General features: G+C 40.7%; 1 protein-coding gene across 1 annotated transcript; it reads right to left on the bottom strand.

Moving 5' to 3' along the window:
- Positions 1-1,234: 1,234 nt before the first annotated feature.
- On the bottom strand, positions 1,235-21,205 carry LOC310940960 (B-cell scaffold protein with ankyrin repeats-like; the record flags this gene model as incomplete). Its single annotated transcript, XM_083906031.1, has 13 exons — positions 1,235-1,245; positions 1,448-1,511; positions 2,833-3,017; positions 3,777-3,839; positions 7,309-7,527; positions 7,740-7,803; positions 15,356-15,552; positions 16,162-16,276; positions 16,859-17,001; positions 17,446-17,584; positions 17,691-17,827; positions 19,343-19,738; positions 21,193-21,205. The coding sequence occupies 13 exons, from the start codon at positions 21,203-21,205 to the stop codon at positions 1,235-1,237; spliced, it is 1,746 nt and encodes a 581-aa protein (XP_083762157.1).
- Positions 21,206-22,560: the final 1,355 nt, after the last annotated feature.

A 22,560-nucleotide genomic window follows, 5' to 3' on the forward strand; every position in this document is an offset into this window, starting at 1 on the left:
GAGATTTCTTAAAATGCATCTTGAATCTTCTCCTGTTAGGTCAACACACTGTAGATCCAGCAGAAATTATGAAACTAACCAAGGTCTGTGAATGCATCGTGTCAGCTACTCAACGCGCAGTGAACCCTGCATTACTTTCACTAGCTCTCATGCACTGATATTTAGAACATTTGATGAATAACACCATCCTACTGTTTTTTAACAGACACTGTCACATCAGCCCATTCCTGGATGCCCTTGAGTTGATTTTAAGATTTTACTGATCACTTTGTGTGTGCGGCTGTCACCCTAGCTACATTTCAGAGATGTTGACCCCCCCCCCCCCCCCCACGAGCTGCTGCACAGCCTCGGTTCCTCGGACAGGGCTCTTCTGACTGTTCCAAAGTCAAGGCTCAAATCCAGAGGAGGCCGAGTATTTGGAAAGACCTGCCTGAGGAGATAAGGCTTGCAGAAGCAGCAACAACCTTTAAATCACTTCTTAAAGCCCATTTTCATAGACTATTTATTCATTCACTTTTACATAAATCTGCCGTTATCATGACCGTTTATATTGAGAGTTATTATTACACGTGTAATCCTTCATCCTCATTTGCTCTATTTATTTTAATTTGATTATAATTTTCTTGTACTTTTATTCAGTGTTACTTTTGTTTGTTTCTAAATCTCTGGTTGTCTTATTTGACTTTTATCTGTGAAATAATTTAAAATTATTACCATCAAATATTTGAATAGCATGAAATGCCCATCCACCAAAGACACAACAAACACTCAAACAAACATGTATAAAAAGACTTACTTGGTGTTTGATGAACAATGTTGACTTTGCCTAGTAAGAGAACATGCTTTTTTTTAGCCATTATGTTTATGTCATTTTGTTTAATGCAGTCATTTGTGATAATGTAAAACTACAGTGTATACAAAAAAACAAGGTCTTGGGTCAAAGTGCAAGGGTCAGTGCCGGTCAAAAAATTCTGTAGGTTAAGAAAATAATTCTGTATTCTTTATTTGTAAAACCCCAAAATCAAGTGTGTCAGGTTCTGCTGGAGAAGTTCAGGAGCCTGAGCATCAGCCCTGGCTAGCCCAGGAAGATGTCAGCTGCTGACGCTACGTTAAATGTTGGTTGATCACCTTTGACGTATGTTTAATTGAAGAGCACAGACCTAACAGTCTCCAAAACACCGTTTCCGTGTCGACTGATCGTATTTCTTGACAGAGCCCATGACACAATTTAACATTATCTGTATGCTGCACAGATGGACACAGCATACAAATAATGTTAAATTGTATCAGTTCATGAAAACCAAACAACAACAAAACCCATCAAATGTTACATACTGCAGCTTTAACTGTAACATCTGCGTGTTGCTGTTTTTTTTTTGTACGTCAAAGTCTTTGAATTCTATGGAGCAAAGTTTAACCCACATATCCAAGATGTAGGAATATTTACCGTAGACACATTCATTGTCCTTGCTGCTGCTGATGGGACTGGCTCTGAGCTGACTCACCCTTTCCTGCAGACACAAACATCAGTCCGTTTACATTAGAGCCACACACAGGCATCCATTTATTGACACGGTTGCACAGCGCTGCTGACTGAGACAGCAGTGAGATTGAGGTTTTGCAGTCCGGTCGTAAATCTTTTTGTGCCTCCATGGAGGTCCAGCAGAAGCTGTTCGTCTAGGAATGTAAATACATACACTGAGTCACCACAGCAGAATAAAAGAGTACTTAAGTACTAGAGTACTAGTAATAAAAGGTAATTTCGCTGACATTTATAGAGAGGTGCTACTGCAATTTTAATATACTGCAAACTAATATAATAATATTGTACTAAATTTTTTCTACGTTTATCTACAGCTTATCAGAGTAGTAAGTTACTTTATATTATGTATTGGAAAGTCAACATCAACCAGGTACATTGTTGTAGCTGCTACAACAATAAAACCCTACAAACATCATTGTCTTTTTTACTTATTTATTTATTTATTTTTGAAAGTACTTTTGTCTCAAGGTACACTTTTTATTTGCATTAGTAATTTCAATAATAGTAAACATTTACTTAAGTACTAATTAATTACATGTTAACACTTAAAGAGATATTCTTCTAACTTTACATTTTCAAAATAAAAGCTCTGGCAAAATGCCACTGTCTTGGCAATAAGTGTTTGTTTATTTAAGTATTTTCAGGCACATGCTGCCACAACGGGTCTGTTCTAGTACCCTGCCAGTAGGTGTCCTCAGCTCCTCTGGAGTCTGGCTGATAATAATCATCAGCCACTTCACGAAAACCAAAATAGAAAATGTCTGAATGTTTGACCGATGAATGAGTCCACATCACTCATGCATGCAATCTGTGTGCTTTCCTGATTTTTACCTTTAAAATGTGGTCATATCTGACACAGGCACGATAAAAAGTTAATTGTTTTACACTTCAAAATAAAACATCTGTCCTTTTGCACACCTCAAAGTGCATAAAAGCAAAAAAAAAGTGCACAATATTAGCAACATGTGTTCCTCTTTTCCCTGTATGTCATACATATGTATAGGCACATCTCAGAGTGTAAGATAAGCAAACTTATCAGGCTATGTATTAACTGGTGTGACCACAGGTTGGGCAACAGTTTGCTTCTATGTGTAGCCTATGAAGCGCCCTTCAAATAAGATGGACATAAAGTTGGGGAAAGACTGTATCTCCTGCCTCTCAGATGTCTTTACTCCAAGGTAAATGGCTTCCTGTACCTACTTGCTTTACTGTTGTGGAATTGTTATCTAGGTTGGTGTGGCATATGCAGCAGGTGGCAGGAGTTTTATCATTTTAATGCCAGTTCTTACTTTTTGAGCAGCATCCATGCCCTTCTGAACTCTCTGCCAGTCACTGATACACTGCGTGGCCTCATCCACATTGAGTGAACTGGCCCTCGCTCTCTGCTGGACGTCACTGAGCTGCTCATGTCCGTGTTTCTGGTTCGGCGTGAAGGTGTCGTAAGTTGACCCAGTGCTGTTGTGTCGCCCGTGTGCTGCAAAGAGCCACAAGCGATCAAAGAAAACCGGACATTTTTAGTGACAGGCAACACAACGTTATCACCAGGCAACAAGTGAACGAGGTAGATTTCGGATACGATACCACAACCAGGCAGAAATCAGAAAAGACGGAGTATAAACCTGTTCCAGATGACATTCATAACGAGGATTAGAAAGTAATGCGGTTTCCCCAGCCCATCTGTAGTGTCAGTGAGTCATGAGGATGTTAAGCCATTTTCAGGATGATCTATGGACCTGTCACTCTGTCACTAGCATTACAGCAAAGCAGACAAATAGCTTTGTGTCTCTGTAGTTTTCTCTCTCCAACACATTCTACACTTTTCGCTCATTGGCTACTCTACTCTTTTTTTCCCCGAATACCTTTTTTCTGTCTCTGTGCCCTTTGCTTTGCTGCAATGATGACTCATTTCTCTTATGATTGCGACAATTTGACTCATTTAACGAGTATGGCACAAGTTATGCATGTTAGATCAGATTCAGTTTGACACTGGGCAAATTCACGTATTGAAGCAGCAAATATTTCTGTCTGCTTTTCAGTGGTATGAGTATTTTTGATGCTGTGAACTCTTCATAGAGACTAATTTCACTGTTTTACGGAGTATTATTTTATGCTGGAAACCCTTTACAGAGACTAATCAATAGGGTTGTCAGCTCTAAACTGCAGTGGTATTAGTATATTTGATGTGTTAAACCCTTTATCGTGACTAAATATTAGGGTTTTATCTCCCACTTACCTTGTTTAGTGGGTAGTGAATACAGATCGGCATTGCCCTTTGTCGCCATTTTCTTCTGGAACACTGTAAACGCAGCACAGCTCACAGTTTTGTATATTTGTATTCAATTCAATTCAATTGCATACAATTGTTTGACTTCATCCACAGAGAAAACAATGTGCTACTGCACTTCTATCATTTCTCCACAAGATGGAGTCATATTCTAAATCTAAACCCCTTAACCCCTGAGTGGATTGTGCAAAGCTGAGTGTAAATAACCACAAGACAAAAATGGCCTTTTACTACTCTCTCAGAGCTTACGACGGAACCTGAATATCTGTGAGAAAAGGCAGGAATCCTTGTGTGATATTCCTGTCACAAAACATGGGTTTTCTCTGTGAGGAAACGCCCACATATTCTGTTCTGGATCAAATTAGACCTTCTGAATGATGCTGTTGGTTCGGTAGTGACCGAGCGTTCAGAATGAAAGGCTGCACTGTGTAGCTGTCAGAGGCGGTGGAGCTGCGGCTGACAGTGACCAACGCTGGATTAAAATTCAACATCCACACCCTGCAAGATAATCCTGCCTCGGACGACTTCCTCCATGACAGCTTCTCTCTCTCTCTCACTCTGTCTCTCTTTTCCACTCCATGTTCAAACACAGCTTCTCTTTTGCTCGTAACACAAAGTCAGGCTTCATGGCTTCAATTCAGTGAGTGGAATACTGCTGCAGAGCTGTCACATGACCTTAGCTATTACTGTATTTTGCTGTAGAGAGGGTGCGTTGCTCTTTACGTAGTATAACTCCTATCAATCGGAGCATCATCATGCACATTTCAGCATTTCGTTGTCAATGAGCTGAGGACGTTGTCGCTCACAAAAAGGAAAAATTGCTCAGTATTTCCACTTTTGCAGTGTTCTCCAATAACTGGCCTCCTCGCCTAATCCTCCACCGAGCCTCATCTTACCTCTCCCATCTTTCACTGCGGCAGTGGGAGTTAGGAACAAAAATGTGATCCTTGTGTGGTTTGAAGCTCCACTGTCTCAATAGATGGAAACCTCAAAATCCCTCTCCTTTCGCTCGTGTGCTCTGGGGACAAGGACGATGGAAAACATGTGTAATGACTTATTTTGGCGGACTTGGCCTTGGTCTGGCCAAGATTGGTTGCAGATGGCAGCCGCGTAGTTCCCTCTCCATTACTGAGGGGATGGATAGGCTGCAGAGAGTTCAGTGTTGCACTCCGTTTCTTGAGAATTGGCTCATGGGATACAAACAAGCGCACTAAACAGATGCATAATTGGTAGGGATGACATGATACCACATTTTCATGTCCGATACCGATACCAAGTATTTACCGATACCTAAATCGCTCATTTCAATCCTTTTAAATTACGAAGCTGTTTGACACATTTGTGTAAGCCATTTCAAGAGACATATTTCTCCAACTGTGCAACAAATATTCTTCTCCCATAAAGAAGAAATAAACAGCCCACAACATGACTCAGCTAAGTAGAACCATATAAGGTTCTTCGGCTTGTCCTCATAGGAGAATGCTTTTTGGCTCCAGGTAGAACCTTTTTATAAAGGTTCCACCAAGAATCCTTTTGAAACCCTTTATTCAGGAAAGGGGTTTTAAAGGGTTCTCTGGATCAAAATGGTTCTTACTGGAACCATTAGTGTTACCAAGAACCCTTGAAAAACCCTTTCTTTGGGAACAGGTTTTTCAGAAGCAAATGGTTCCAGGTAGAACCTCAGCCCTTAGGAGTGTAGTGAAGCATGCAATATATTGGATTTTTGGATGTATCGGATGTATATATACATGTATATATATATATATATATATATGTATATGTATATATATATATATGTATATGTATATGTATATATATATGTATATGTATATGTATATATATATATATATGTATATGTATATATATATATATATATATATGTATATGTATATGTATATGTATATATATATATATATATATATGTATATGTATATATATATGTATATGTATATATATATATATATATATATATATATATATATACATATATATATATATGTGTATATATATATATATTCGTCCAATATCTGTCCTTATCATTAGGGTATCGGTATCTGGAATTCCATACCGGTATCAATCGGGACCTTATTTCGGTACTTTTAAAATGTTTCCCAGTTGTAAAAAAAAAGTTTTCGGTTTTTTATTAAGAAGATTAAGGACAGTTAATAAATAAACATAAATTAGTTAAAAATCTATATAGAACATTTAGGACCAGGTCAACAACAACAACAAGACCGCTCTCTTCCACAACCAATGCTTCTTCAGTTTTTTGTCTGCCCTTTGTCTCTTGTCATAAGCAAGTGTCTATGGCCCTAGACACAGATGGCAGGCTAACGACAAGCAAACACTTTTAGAGGAGGCACGAGCCAGAGGCTGACCCCGTTTGACTAGAACGGGACATGTCATGGCTCTCTCCGCGACTACACGGGGGCAACAAATGTGGGGCCATTATGGCTGCCGTGCTCTCGTAGTCCCGCGATGTGTAGTTCTCACATTCTCTCCCAGACATTTCTAGTACCGAAATTTGGCACCGATTCATTAAAAGTGAACCAATACTCGCAAATCGGGTAGTACAAAATGTCCAATTTCCTCCCACAACCCAAAACATGTAGAGCAGAGGTCACCAACGTGGTGCCCGCGGGCGCCTGGTAGCCCGCAGGCAGACAATACGGTGCCCGCGGGCTCACTTCACTTCACCTCACTTGCATGTATCCGTATGATCGCTCAGTAAAATATCTTTGATATTGTTTATAAAAACTGATAATCGTTAGGAGTAAGCACTGGAATTAATGTGTATGCAGTTTAATGCATAATATTAATCATTTAAATGGTAAACAAAATTTTTTTTTTAATGTGGTAGCCCTCCATATTATTCTTTACCCTTAAGGTAGCTCTCATCTCAAAAAGGTTGGTGACCCCTGATGTAGAGGTTAATTGGACACGCTATAGTGAATGGTGGTTCATCGTTGCATGTTGGCCCTGTGATGGACTGGCGACCTTATAAGGTATAAGAATTAATTGTGGATGTATGTGTTCGTGTTTGCATTTGCATTTGCATTTGCATTGCATGATAGAACAAGGGAAGCCATTTTAATGATTTATAAGCCTTAATAATACCAGTCACTTCTGGATGTTTCATCGTCATGAAATATTCACGCTGCTGAAATTGAACAGTTAGGGCCCGTTGGCTCTTGATGTGGGCAAAATGTGTCCTTCTCTGTCCTCGCTTTTGTTTGTTTTATGGCGGTGAGCGAGCGCGTTCTCGTGGTTTGTGGGATGAAAACAAACTGCATGGCTAAAAAGCCTCTTCACTCATTCCAGCAGTACTCCACTGACAAAAGCAAAGCACATACCAGGCACTTCCTCCCTCCCACATGAGCTCCCAAACTCCCCTTCACATGCTGTGCATTACTCAGCGTTGGTTTTACTCCAAATGAGCTCCATCATATCTGTGAGTTGAAAGAGATAAGTCATAGGCTACCTTGTGTGATGTAAGGGGTTCTGTCCTCCTTCACCTGGTTGCTCTCAGGCCGAGGAGTGGGCGCTGGTGGGCGATTGGCAATAGCTACTGCTGCCTTTGTTGAGTTCACAATGGTGTCATATTCATCATTCACCCCCAGTGGAGCGTAGAGATCTTCCACCTCCTCCTCTTCACCCTCTCCGCGCTGCTTTTTCTGGCCGTCTGCAGTGGAAGGATTCCCTAATGCACAAAGTGTTTACTGCTTGAATGTCATGATGAAACTCTGCATGCTGTTTTGCGCTACAGTTACTCAGACGCAGCACTGCATGGCGTGCCCATCAGCATGAGAAAATCATTCAGTGGGTTGGAAATGAACAGCAGCACAGTAGAATAATCATATTCTGGGAAGAAGACAACTATTCTGTGCAGCTTTCCTTCAGTGCTTCACTCACCTGCGGCGCTCATCACTTCGTACACAGTGGCATCGTTGTTGTTCTTCCTGCAGTTAAACATGTTCTGCAACAACATTGTGAAGAGACGGTTTATGACTCATCCATACAATAAGGAGACAGCTCAAAGAGAATACTGGTGACAGCACAATACAAAATAATCTGTTTGTCAGTGTTTAAGCTGGATATTGCTTTGTAACAGTGGATTATTTGTGTCTCGGTATGCGACAAATGTTGATACAATGCAGGTTTGTAATTTAGGTAAGAATGTAGATCAGTAGGCCATACAGCCGATTTGCCTTCCAGCAAAAAGACCCGGATTCGCAGCCCAGTCCAAACGATGGACTTTCTTTGTGGCGTCTACATGTTCTACCCATGTGAGCATTGATTAATAGGACACTCTAAATTGACCATAGGTGTGAATGTGAGAGTGAATGGTTGTTTGTCGCTGTGCGTTGACCCTGTGATGGACTGGTGACCTGTCTGGGGTGTAAACCATTAGAAATGGTACCAAAATAATCTGCCCCAACCATTAAATTCTTTGGCACGCTTCCCTTGCCGTACCAGTGTAAAATGGTACAGCATAAATTGACCGAAGGTATGAGTGTGGACTGGTTGGACTACCTCATCTTTCGCCTTGTGTCACCTGGCTGGCTCCAGTGACCCTCATGTGGAGAATGTAGACACTGAATTAATAAATGTGGATCAATCTTTAGTTGTCTGACTACATCCTTCCAGGATAGGCTCATTTTCTGATTTTGTCCTCTTGCTAAGGCATAAAAATGAAAGATTACAGCGCAGGTGACGACCTCTTAACCACTCTATGCTCTGTCACATTATAGGTTGATACCTGACTCCGTGGTATTCAGCGTTTTCAGCGTCAGATGTGACAAATATCCAGATTTATTAATTGAGGTTTCTCACCACTTCCCTCCCAGGACTTCACTTGTGGGAAAGCAATTTCAGGTCTATATCAGGAATTACAGAGGTGTGCTGTAACCCTGTCTGCTGGCCTTAACGATTGCAGTCTTCTCTGTGACAGCAGAGCTGCTGCTGCTGCTGCCGCCTAGTCAGCCTGTTTGCTAATAGCATGCTGAGGGACAGACAGGGCTGTGATCAGGGTAATTATGAAATCACACCATCTTCCCCTTTCAGTCTAAACATATCATTTTGTGAACAAATCAAGACCCTTTCCTTGATATTTAGATGACATCTTTAATTACCACATTTCCACTATAGGAAATGACTTACAGTCAAAAGCTACTTCTAAAAGTATTTATTTTGACAGGAATCCAAAAAGCAAAAATAAGAAATTGCATTCATAATTTTTCAAGGGCTTATCTAACGATTGTTTTCATAATGTTGATCGGTGTTTCCCAAATCTTGAATTGATCTCTCAATGAATTCTTCGTTATAAGATATAAGAAAATGTTAACATTTAACGACCTGAAAACATAGACGGATCGAACCGATCATCAAAATAGTTGACAGGTAATTTAGTAATGAGTTACTATAGCTAGCTATGGTTGCTGGTTCCCAACGCTATCAGCCAGGTGTGGAATACTTTGAACTCGGAAACCTGAAAATTCTTTTCTACACCAAAAAAAACCTGGTTGTTCAACTGGTGTATACACACAAAGGCTCCTTCAGTCAAGTCTGATAGTATTGCTTGACAGAGCCTGTTTTCAGATGAAGGACGCAGCATACTTTTTTGTCCTACTTCTTCTTCCGTCTTCTCCCTACAGGGGTCGCCACAGCAGATCATCTGCCTCCCTCTTGTCCTGCATGTGTGTCCTCTTCTGTTTCACCAACTGTACTTCAACCTCAACCTGAGCTGTCCCTCGAATATGCTCATTTCTAATCGTGTCCATCCTGGTCACTCAGTCCCAATGTAGAGCTCAGCATCCTCAGCTTTGCTATCTCTATTTTATAAAAATATTATTACATCTGTTTTATTCACAAAGACCAAACTGAGGTAGAGTAATAACATCAACAACAACACAAATCACCCAAACCATGCACCGGCAGCTTTAATATTGAAAAAACTCCACATTGCTGCTGCTATTTTTGCTATTTTACATCCACGTTAATTATCGCCACACATGACTCTAAAAGCATCTATCGCAATAGAGATGGTAATGCCATAGGATTACATTAGATTCCACTGTCATTTTATGAAGATGCATTCTGAATTCAATGTCTATAGATGAGACAGAGCTCATTTTGATCATAATATCCTCCATGTAACCTGCCACGCACTGTGTGCAGTTTCCAAGCAACACAGCCACTCGTGACTCAATTACAATATTACACTGCTTGGAGTAGAGTACTGTAAATTGCTTATTGGCTGCCATGAATGCATTACTGAACAGTGGAGTTTCATAACAGGCCCAACAGGTAGAGAGGACGGCTTAATTGCAGCCGCAGCGTGAACATTGACTTAAAATAGACGGATGCTGTGCTCAAAAGCACAGTGCGGTGTTTTCGGAGGTTTGTCGCTGGATAAGGGCAGGGGTATTTATTTACTTGCCGCTAATGCTAAATCATTCCGCAGATGTCTGAAGCTGCAGGAGCCCCAGGCATTCCAGACAAATTCACTCTCACCACAGCAACCCGAGCACCAGCGCTTCAGACAAAAACAGCGTGGTTTTGTTAGAAGGGGAACAAAATCTGAAAAGTGAATCTGGTTTCAGAGGCTGAGATGCTCAGATCACAGGCTCCTAGTGCCACTGTGCCTGGTGTGTTTTGACGATGTGGTTTCAGGATAAGAAACATTTTTCAATTTTCTTTGTCATATGGAGCAAAGAAAACTTGCAGAACTTGTTTTAGTGATACAAAAATAACAATAGTAATCAGTTAGTTGTTGCAGCCCTAAATATTTGTAACACTTAAAACTATGTTTACTCCGCAAAGTGTTGTTTTTGTAGTTTTCTTCTAACACCAAAACTAATGTGGATTGGCTTACTTTGAAGGTGCTTATATGCCGATGATAATTCATCGGTGGACTGTTTCTTTGCTCCATGTAACAGAGACATCATTCAAACTGAATCACTTTGGTTCGTGTGGCTAGCACAAGACATTTGAAAATATTAAGTCAGCAGTCAGACACTTAAGATGGTATTTTTGCTTATGTTTTCTTCAAAGTTTAAAGAAATATGCACCCGGTATGTTTTTTTTCTGCAAGTTTTAATTGATATTAAAAGATTCAGTTTGAGAGTTTGATATTTCAGCTTCTTAAATGTGAATAATTTCCATTCAGCTGATGGCCCAAAAGATACTAGATCCACCCGCGAAAGCACAGACTAGATGATCGAGTCAAGACACAGGTCCACACGCTTTGCCGTTTAATCAAACAATTTCAGGGAGGAGATTCCAGGGATTTGGGATCTCGTAGAAAATGATTTCAGAATACAAACAGACAGACGTGGAGGTGGTCTGTCGGCGTAGTCAGTTAATAGCTGTTTTGTGAGCGCCATGGCTTAAAAGACGGAATCATCTTGGCCTGTACAAGTTACGGTCAACTTGCTCTAATTGGTTGGTCGGAACGGCCAGACTTGGACTGAAATCTGGCCAATTATCCTCTAGTATGGGCTTAACGTGGCTGAAAAGCAGATTCTAAATGTAAAATCCACACGCCCAACGCACACAATCTGAAGGATGAAAAGAGCTTTATTCTCTGAACCAGGATGACAGAACGATTTAAATAATAGGCAAATTGAAGAGAGTTCACTGGTAACGCTGGATACTGACTGAACTGCATTGGGTAAACATGGATAGTAACAAATCCCAAGTCTAGCGGTAGAGGGTGTCATCTAATTTGGCTCCATTGCATTTGAATAGCATTACAAACAAAGTGTGCAACAGAAATAGCTCTTTGCTGAGCCTCACACACACAGTTTGTTTGTATTTACTGAGCTCTGCTCTCCATCTGGTGAGACTTAAATATTTGTAGAGAGTCCATCTTTCTGCCAAGTGACCCCAGTATTAAAATATTAAATAAGGACAATGTGTTTGTGTTTGTAATTACCATGAGCAAGCACAACATTACAGTCGGAGGATACAAACGCTGTAGATAACAGCGGAGCGTTTGCTATATTTGTATTCTAGTTATGCTCCCTCTGAATAATTCAGCTCTTCCCCCTCTGGAGCAGTTCACGGCTAATTAACAAAGAAGTGTGGTGCCATGGCAGACTGGTGGATCTGACACAGGCCCTGTGACTGATTCAGCCCGGGTACGAAGCCAGGGACCCATCCATCCAGGATTTATTGACAAGAGTGCTGCTCCACTGACGCCCAAATCACTGATGCATCATGGGTTGATTAATTGGAAGTAGGGGGGGATGCAGTGCAGATGAGTTAATGAAACTGCCATGTAAAAAAAGAGAGCAAGAATGAAACCCCGCCTACCACTTCCTTTAAAGCTCCCATAGAGTGTTCCTATCGCACATATTAAATTGTTTTTATGGTCAAAAACCTCCTAATTGCTGCAAACGAGCAGAAAGAAATCTCTCCTCAGTGAAGCTCTCGTCAGTTGCGCTGTTTCAGACTGAAATCTCACCCCCAGAAGACAGACTTGTTTTTGATTGGCCAGCCAACGACAGCTTTCCCAACTGTCTTGTGATTGGCCAATACCTGGAAGTGACGTAATCAGCACACCAGCTCTTAGAAGCGCAGCTCCCCCTCTGGTGCGGTGGATGCACTGCTACTCATTATCAAATAATTTTTTTAACAATGTTAAAAACAGGCTTCGTCACGACTCATCGCCGCTGTCCCTTTTACGACTTTGACCTGGAGTCGGACCCAGACCGGACCAGGTTTTTTCAGAGATCTCCCTGAGCCAGAGATTACAATACAACACAGCGTTCTCAGCAGTGGCTGAACTGTTTGTTTTCGAACCTTCAGGGCTTCATAAACGAGGTAATGGCGCCAGATACACACCAGAAAAACAGTGTTAATTGGAACTTCTGGTCTAGGTCCACTTTAACAAATCTTTCAGAATCTCAGATTTGATTGGAATTGGAAAAAAATCGGGTAATGACAAGGCCCTACCCAGGTCGAGAAACTGGGCCTTTTTTGCTCTAAGGCAATAGAGCTAGCCATTATTCCAACGTAGAACCAGAGCTAACTATTATTTTTCACACCTCTAATTTATAGTCAATAGTTTTTAGCTGTCAAGATGAATGATTCACTTTAATTACCCTCCAAGACGACCGCAATTGTTGTTTTATGTCAAACTTGTATTTTATCTTACACACAGTCCCTGTAGGGTGACCTGTGTTTGACTCCGCCTGTGCCCTGTCAGCCCTGCCGACTCACTGACGGTTCACAGGGAGCACTTCGACTCACTGGAGCGATCTGATCAATCCCGGCTCCATCTGCAGTCACTCTCAATTAGCAATGTTGTTTGGAGGATGAATACATTTGCAACAGCTGTTAGTTAGAGTGTCTGGATTTCCCCCTGGAGAGGGAATTCTCCATAGGTTGATGTGAGGCTTTAGAGAAAGTTAAAAGGTTTGTCGGTATTGTGGAGACATTCATAGGACAAAATGAGAATAATGCTGTATTCTAAGTGGATGAATGGAATATTTCAGCTTATTTCAGGCCATGGCCTGGTGGAAAGGGAACTTGACTTGTAACAGGATGGTTGCCATTTCAAATCCAGACAGATCAAGGACCTGAGGTACCTCTAATTGGACAGTCTTAAAATTGACCCCAGCCACAGGGGAGGAACATCAATTGTACTGATTGTTGCGTCAGGAAGGGCATGAATTGTATGAATTGTTGATTTTCATTTGATTTTGTCATCTGAAGATTCACACTTTTAGGCAGGGGAGTTTCTGCAGCACTGCAGAATTTCATCATAATACTGTTTAGTCACACATTTTGTCTTTGGCAGCGTCTTACGATTTGATATTGAGCTTGCAATCAGTTAATTACTTTAAACTCTGCTACCTTTTGGCAGGCATCGATAGTATACTTGTATACAGAGCGAGCATGTATTCAGCACTAGCCCTTGTGACTGTAGCCTGAATCGAATTTTTTAAGCATGTCCAGGTTGAATTTAGCTCGATTTTTTTGCAATCTGATTTTTACAAAGCTGATTCAAATACAGAGTTGCTTTCAAATGATCTGTCTCGCGTTGCTCAGATAGGATTTTAAAGTGTCACAACAATGACATAGATCCGGAGAGACGGAAGTTAATGGAGGCACGTTAACACACAGACACAGTGGAAGACAATAGTTTTAAAATCAGAAGAGTTTGTGCAGTGGCTCCACATAAACCGTTTGGGACAGAAACAGGCACAGATTTCTGTCTGCATTTGTTTAGTCTGTAACTATAGAAATCCATGTAGAAGACTGGACTAGACAATGCCAGGATGGACACAAGCAGATTGGATCATATCACTTGCAATAATTATGTAATGTCATCAGTTGGTCTTGAAGATCAGATTCTGATCGGATTTGAGCTGCAGTCAAAACAGGGCCTTAGATGAGCAGATCAATATCGGTTTCTCGTGTGCCTGATAAGTATAAATTGGTGAGTTACAGAGCAGTATATACTTCAAATAAAGCCTGATCAAAGGAATAGTATTATGAATAGAATTCAGTGTTCTATTTAAATAGATGGTTCATCTGCATATGTTATAATAGTTGGTTTAGTTTGGGTTTTTTTGCAGGAAAACAGTAAACCACTTGGTGATGCATGTTTTTTTCTCAATGATAATGTCCTCGCTGCCTAATGAAATTAGCATCGTAAAGAACATTATGATGCTAGTGTCCTCCAGGATTATCAGATAAAGGGATGTGCGTGCATGCTCGGGGATCTATTAAATTTGGATTGCCGCTCATTAGCGAGTGAGTGGCAAACATGCTGCTCTTGTGTTACTGTATCTGCGCAGTGAAATGGAAGGTTGCGGGCCCTCTGTATTAACATTAGAAAATGGCAGCCATTATGCAGGAAAACCTCAACATTAGCAGCTGCATTAATTGTCTGAATGTATGCAGATGACCTGCACTGTGAGCCACTGTGCATGCATGAATAAACACAGTCTTTCTGCTCTCTATCAGGGTGTTCCATTAGGAACCTCATAGGCCAAACATATTCAGTGTGAGGGAAGGGCACGTTATCATCTATCCACTAACTCAGCCATGAGCTGGATTGGTCCCCCCCCGCCACCCCCCCACCCATTGCTCTCCATCTTTCTATCCTCTCCATTCTGTTCATTATTGATAAAGCACCACACAGTCCTGTTACTTTATTGCTGTGAGTGAGCGCATCCCTGAGTGCTGTGAAATCTCAAGAGCCAGGGTGCATTGTGTTGTTTTCTCTCAGCTGTCAGCAGGTAACTGAAAAACTAAAGAATTCCATTCAGCCAATATTGCATCCAGGCAGCTCTATGTGGACTAATAATGCCACTGGGTGATTTTAATTGGCTCACAAATCACCAGAGATGAGGGGCTGTCATCAGATATTGGTATTTTTTGAAACGTCTTCATTGTAGATAGGATCAATAACACAAAAACGACATTGTCTCGGATGTTTTCGAGGATGAATTCCAACAGTGGGAATGTGAAAATCAACAGTCAGATGAAAGGCTCGCTCATCGGGTTGTATTTACCAGTTTTTCCTCGAGTAAGACGTGGAGCTCTGTGTGGCCACGACTCTTGGCGATCTCTGCGGGAGTCTGGCCGCGTCGGTTGGTCGTGTGCAGCGCTCGCTCAGCACCCGGACACTGCAGAAGGAGGCTGGACACATTCTTGAATCCATACTGGGCAGCAAAGTGGAGGAGTGATGGAACATCTGCGTGGTGGTTCTCTGATGTGAGTGAGCCGGGAAAGGTGTTTTCAAACAAAGAAAGAAAATGAACAGCTACATACTTGTACACATACGATTACACCAATTAGGAAGTAATAGTATTACTTCCTTCCTTCCCCAGAGCGATAAGCTGACCTGGTGCAATGTGGGTGATTTAACATATTCAGGAGAGTCGAAGAAAGACAGCTTGGAGGCACTTATTGACCTGGTTGTCATGGAAATGGATTTCCCTGTGCACTTTTTTTTAGCAGAGTTAAGGATCAATCTCAGCAGCTGATGAAGCCATCAATCTGCCACGTAATGAGCAAAGTAGTTAACGAGAAAATAAATATTTTTATTTTTATTTGCAGTTAATGTTTGGGCCGCAACGGTTATTCGATCGATCGCTCATTAATTGATTACTGATCGTCAACTATAATTGATACTATGATCGACAAACCGGTTATTTTTTTCAATCATTAAAACAAGCTTTATGATCTTTCACTTCTTAAATTCATTGCTCCATATAACAAAGACATCATTAAAACTTAATACGCAAGCAAGCCATTTGAGAACATCATCATTTCCAAGTAATTGTCACTTGCAACCCTAGTTCCTGCAGTGCCGTACCTTTCCCAGACGTGTTCTTACACTGCAGTGCATGGAAGCCTCCAGTGGGCATCCCCCTCAGCAGCATAGAGGACAGCCTCTCGTCTAACATGTCCACAGAGGACACCTGAAGAGCCTGAAGAGTAGATGGACAGTTCACACACACAGACCAGGTTTTAGCACCACATATATCAGAGCATGAGATTTTTTAGTGTAAAATTCTCTTGTAGCATTCTTATAGTTGCTCGTAATCCCCATAATTATTTTAATGTTCACTCTTTCTATTCTTTTGAAATGGATCAGTCATAAATTGTGTGCCATGGCTCAATTGACTAGTTCCTATAAATTAGTTATAAAAGGATGAATTGCCTCTCAAAAGTCACTTTTTGAAGTGGCAAGCAAACTATGGGCTCTTTGCCTGATTGGAGGGAAAAGCCATTAAAGCCATTGATGTTGGCTCTGTTCGGTTCATGTAAATCAGGACAGTGTGACATGACAGTAAAGCAGCATGCACCCTGATGGAACACAGCCACTATTAATTTGATTATCAACACCCGTGATTGTCCTGCTATGACCTGTCAAAAGAGCTGCTTTGCAAAAGGCCCATTACACTGAACATATTTGCACAAGAGTATCTAACAAATGAAATGTTTTGCACTTGTCCAAATGAATGATAGTGCAGTGTTTGTCTTAGTGGTCTTGAGTTTGGTAGCTCTACCTGACACATGAAATCGGCAGGGTCTGCTACCCTCGACAGGAGGCGAGCCACTTCATCCATGCTGCTGTAGTACTGCAGCTGTGCCTTGCTCAGTGGCACACTGTTACTATACACGTTCACTCTGACGTTCCCTGCTGGAAAATCTGCAATAAAAACATACAGAAACCATATATAGACAGAACAGTGTCAAGTGTCAAATATTGACTTTCTAACACGGACAAGACGGTAGTGAGGCCAGATATGATGTATGTCAGTGTCAGAGGTGCTAGAGCTGGAGGCGGCAGAACTGAAGATGCTGAGATTTTTGCTGGGAGTGACCAGGATGGACAGGATTGAAAATTAGCATATTCAAGGGACTGTTGAGGTTGAACAGTTTAGAGATACAGTAAGAGAGACCAGGTTGAGATGGTTGCTGGGGAGGGACAGTGATTTTATTTTGGAGAAAGGATGTTAAAGGAGAGGAAAAGAGGAAGACCACAGAGATGATTCATGGATGTTGTGAAGGAGGACATGAGGAAGAAGACATGGTAGAGGACAGGATGGAGGCTGACTATCCGCTGTGGCGATGCCTACACCACATTGCTCACCAGGTGCGTTAACACACAGTATCCTCTCACTCCAGTGGAACGGCTTCACTCTCAGCTTCTGATTCTCGCCGGTAAACTCGACCTCGATGTCGGCACCAGGTGCCTCGTCTTTTAACAGAATGAACAGCTCCACAGAGGCCTGATAAAGAGACGGCACGCACACAGTGAGCCACGGTGTAGCCGGTGTCTGTGGTGTTTTATGCAAAAACCAAATGGCTTCTCGACTGAGTAGATAAGAGCCTCACCCCACAGGGAACTCGGGATGGGACGACTACAGTCGTGCAGCTGACGCTGTGGACTCCACTTGACTGCATTTGTTCCACCTTTTGCTCAGATGGTTTACATGTCAGTGGGTTGACATTTGATGCTGTGACTGACACCCCTGGAAAAGACGAGACACTGAGTTATGCACTATCAAAGACATGTATCTCGGGTAGCACAGGTGTTAGCTAGGGGCATTTGACTTGGTGAATCCACCACCAACTGTCTGATGAATTGATGGATGGTCTCCAGCGTTTTAGCCCCTCACTGACCTTTTCCCTCTCGTGCATATGTCCGGTTTAATGTTCCAAATATTAGGCGGAGGTCTGCGCTCTCCGAGTGCTTTTCTAGTTTTTCTCTAGACTGTCTCCTGTTGACCAAACCAGAGGGCTCAGTTTGACACTCTAGTGGCGCCATTACATTCTGTGCATGTTTTTTTTTTTTCTCTACATGTATTTTACTCCACTGCTAGCGCGACTATATTAAATTTAGCCCCTGTAATTTTAAACAGAAGGTGATTACTCTACCTTGTATGCAACAAAAACCAGGTTCATACCAACATTTTTTGAGTGATTTAAATACAAATGCAGATGTAACATCATCATCATCGACCACCTACATGTCTGCTGTGTGTGTGCAAAAGCACTTTTTGGTGAAAATATAACTGTTAGTGGGAACCCGGCCTCAACCACTTCACTGTATCAGTACAATGAAGTGATGCAGAGTGCACTTGAATTTGCATGGCTTAGGATCAGTGGCGGTGGCCATAGACGAAAGACTAGCTATTTGCATCCTGCCCACACATGCACACACTTATTTAAAAACAAGTCCCCTCATCCGCTTTATGATTTGATACAATAGCACAATTTGTAAAAGCAGGGAGTGAAGCAGAGGATAATTGGCAGGGGAGATGTGGACATGGCAGAGATACAAACACTGCACTACACACTTCTAACCCCCCCCCCCCCCAAAAAAAAAGAATCTCAATCGCAGCTGGTGCTAGAAAATTGTGGCTGTCAATCTTCAGCAGCAAAAGTTGTCTGGAAATTAAAAAATAAAAGTCTGAAGACGCTGGGTTTCCAAAAGTGCCGCTTTGGCACGCTAACATAAAATGACTGTTATTTGTCTATGTTTTCTCGCCTCACATTGATGGCAGATGAAGAGCAAGGCCATCTAATGGGTCAACAGACTTATGAATGGTGTTGAATACGTGGAGATTTGCGCAATTGCTTATTCTAGGTTGTGTCTTTCAGCAACCCCCTTTTTAGCTTTTATTTATCCCTAATTGGAGTTACTTTTGTTCTTATTTATTTATAATAGTGTTGCCTGACAGTTTTGTCTCTTTTAATATCCCTCTGTTGCATCCATGTCAATGACTCACAGATGGTAGCTTTTAATTGAGAGACTATATCTGTGTCTGTGAAGGTGCTGTCTGATTTTATCATGTAAACCACTTTGTGCTATAATTTGTATTTGTATGAAAAGTGTTATATAAATGAAGTCTGAGTGATGTTTTTTTTTTCTTCCAGTATCTATATACAGACATTGATGCCAGACCTAATTATTTTACTCTTTTACCCTCTTTTAAATATGAGGCCAAAAAACAAAAACACTCTCTGGAGCCAGTGTGCCATACCTTTCTTCACAATATTAGTCACGATGGACAGGTATTCATGAGCCTCTTGTTCGCTGGATATCAGCAGGCATTCACGGCTGTCCAGGGGCACCTGCTCCAGCAGAGGGGTCAGACCGTCCACCCCGCACAGTAGCACGACCACACTAGCTGCAGGACTCAGCACACGGGCCAGGAAGAAGCGTTGCGTCTTGCTGAGACTGTTCAGAAAGCCCGCGGAGAGGATCAGGAGTTTGCACTTGTACTGAGCGAACCCGAGGAAGTCTTCCCGTCGGCTAGACCACGTGGTGATATCGTAGCAGCAGATCCCAGTCTCTGAGAGGTGATCAGTGAAGACTGACTTCAGGTAGGTCGCCCATTGCTGTGCCTCGGTGTGATAGATGATTAGCAGCTCTGTAGCTACGGGGGGAAAAAAATCATTTTATAAACCATCACATTCCTTTGACATTCAAACATAATACAGGCAGGGCAATCTGAATCTTTTTGGGCCCCCAGTTTCTTTATTTTCACCAAACCAATATTGCTCTTGTTTGTGATAGTGGTCTAGTTTTAATTTGCACTTTCATATTCAAGTGAATTCATTTAGAACAGATGTGCAACACCAAAATAAAACCAAAATAATAACTCTTTCAGTTACAATAGGTTTCAAAATAAAACCAAAATAACCCAAGCACAAGACTACTTAGATATCTAATATACTGTATATCTAAAGATATCTTGATTTCATTAATATGTTTAAAAAAAAAAAATTATAATAATTCTCCACACACTGTTGGGGTCCCAATCAGTGGCTGGCAGTCTGTTGACGTCACATTTTAGTATTGGCTCAACTCCTCAAGTGCTTTCCCCAATGGAAAAGCAAAAAAAAAAGTTGAGTCCAGCAGAGCCAAGCCAAGCTATGCTAGAACTGTACATTGTGCCTATTACAGTATATCTACATGGTGACATGAGACACAATATATATATTTATGTTTATACACTTATTTCATTTGAAGAATTTGACCATATTTATCGTCAATGTCATTGTTTCTAACACACATAATTATTCTATCCACAGGAATAAAGCAGGTGTTATCTGAAATGAAAGGTGATAAGTGTATTTTAAGATCATGTAATACAGATCATAAAGAGTAGATATTTTATTTCAAAGTGTATTTACAGTACTCTTCGTTGACAAGCACAAACATTTCTATTAGTCCAGACAACAACCTGCATGCATGCTTTATATCCCAATTTATCTCGTATATCAGGATAGAGCCTAAAAATATCCAGATATTATTTATAAGCCATATCGCCCCGTCTTACATAAGTATTAATTTCCTGATATATATCGTGATAAGATCTTTTTTCCCTTAGTTTGTAGCCTGAGTCGATTCTCCATGAGTAACCAACATGTATTCAGTCCACATAAACAACCTGTGTTCAGCTTTATATCCCCATTATATCCTACATTGAGATATTATTTATCCATATTGACCAGCCTTACAGAAATATTGATTCGGTTTATATCGTGACATTATAGCCACATTGAAAGATTTTTTTTTGTAATAATATGTACAAAACTTAATGTAATGAGGAAGCAGTGACTGTGAATAAATATTCAAGCTTTAAAAAATTTAAATATGGGAAATAAAAAAAAGCAACAACAAAGGTCAAATTAAAAAAAGTTTTTGGACTACAGTTCCTAACATGTATTGCACCAATATTAACTTTCAGATGTTGCTCTGAGGCTTTACAAGTAATAAATCAACAAGACTCAGATGCATTATTAAAGTAATTAATCACCTCCTTAATCCTAGGGAAATATGTAATAATGAATTAGTGAATGAGTAATTCAAACAGAAACAGCTTACCTGTGTGACTCATGGCTGTGGTGTGCGTCTGACTTCAGAGTATCATGGGGAAAACAGCACTGCTATTGTCTGGGAGTTTCAGATAAGAGAGTTTCCTCTTATACCAGCATTAACCACGAATAATAAGGCTGTTTGCTGCCCTGGTGACAGGACAATCCTGGATGGGAGGTTTTCCTTCTCCATTTAAGGCAATTTTTCCAATCCTATTAAATGTTATTTAACCAGTTTTAGTAGGGTTGAAATTTTTACTATCAAGTGTCACAATCTACGAAGTAAACTAATAATCTATATACTAACTAACTACCCAACTAACCTACCTACTCAACTAACTAACTAACTACACTCTTAGAAAAAAAAGTGCTAAGTAGAACCATATAAGGTTCTTTGGCTTGTCCTAGGAGAACCCTTTTGGCTCCAGGTAGAACCTTTTTATAAAGGTTCCACCTGGAGCCCTTTTTGGAGGGTTCCACCAAAAACCCTTTATTCAGGAAAGGGGTTTTAACAGGTTCTCTGGATCAAAATGGTTCTTACTGGAACCATTAGTGTTACCAAGAACCCTTGAAAAACCCTTTCTTCGGGGAAAGGGTTTTTCAGAAGCAAATGGTTCCAGGTAGAACCTCAGCCCTTGTAGAAGGACCCTTTTGGAACCCTTATTTCTAAGAGTGTACCTCATCTCAGCCCTTCTAGTAATCTATTATATAATTATATATTACAGGTGTGTTTGAGCAGGGAAACATCTAAAAAAATGCACAACAGTGGCTCCCCAGGACCAGGATTGAGAAACCCTGATGTATTAGCAGTATAATAATTATATCATTTATTAAAATAATAAAACATAAAAAGGGAGGTTCAAAATCAGTCAGTATTGCTTTCTTTAAATTTAGTTTGTATAATTTAAGGAGTCATTAAAACATACCAAAAAAAAAACATACCAAAGCTGCAGTGGAAGACAAACTGAAAATCCACACTTTAGAGCTCAATTCATTATATTTCATGAGATAAAGACACAGTACTTGAAGTGGGCTCATACTGTCCAGTAGTACTAGTTATCTGTCCAATTCATTATTATGGCCCAGAGTAATAATTTCCTGTTCTAACAAGGGTTTAGTTTGTTTACTGTCTACAGTTTTTATTTTAATTGTTAAACAAGATCTATTGGAAGTGTTTTGTTATATTCACTGACCCTTGTGCCCTTGAGGAACAGCATAATAACACCAAATGAAGATGAAGTTTAAATCTTTTCTGGAAATGTTAAGGATAATCCAGCTTTTAGATATTTTAATATGGACTTAATATTTAAGAGAGACGCATACATGCCTCATATGGATAAATGTACACTTGTACATTCCCCACTTCACGACACAGCGT

This window comes from Microchirus variegatus, assembly GCF_963457635.1.
Source record: "Microchirus variegatus genome assembly, chromosome: 2".
Classification (NCBI taxonomy): Eukaryota; Metazoa; Chordata; class Actinopteri; order Pleuronectiformes; family Soleidae; genus Microchirus; species Microchirus variegatus.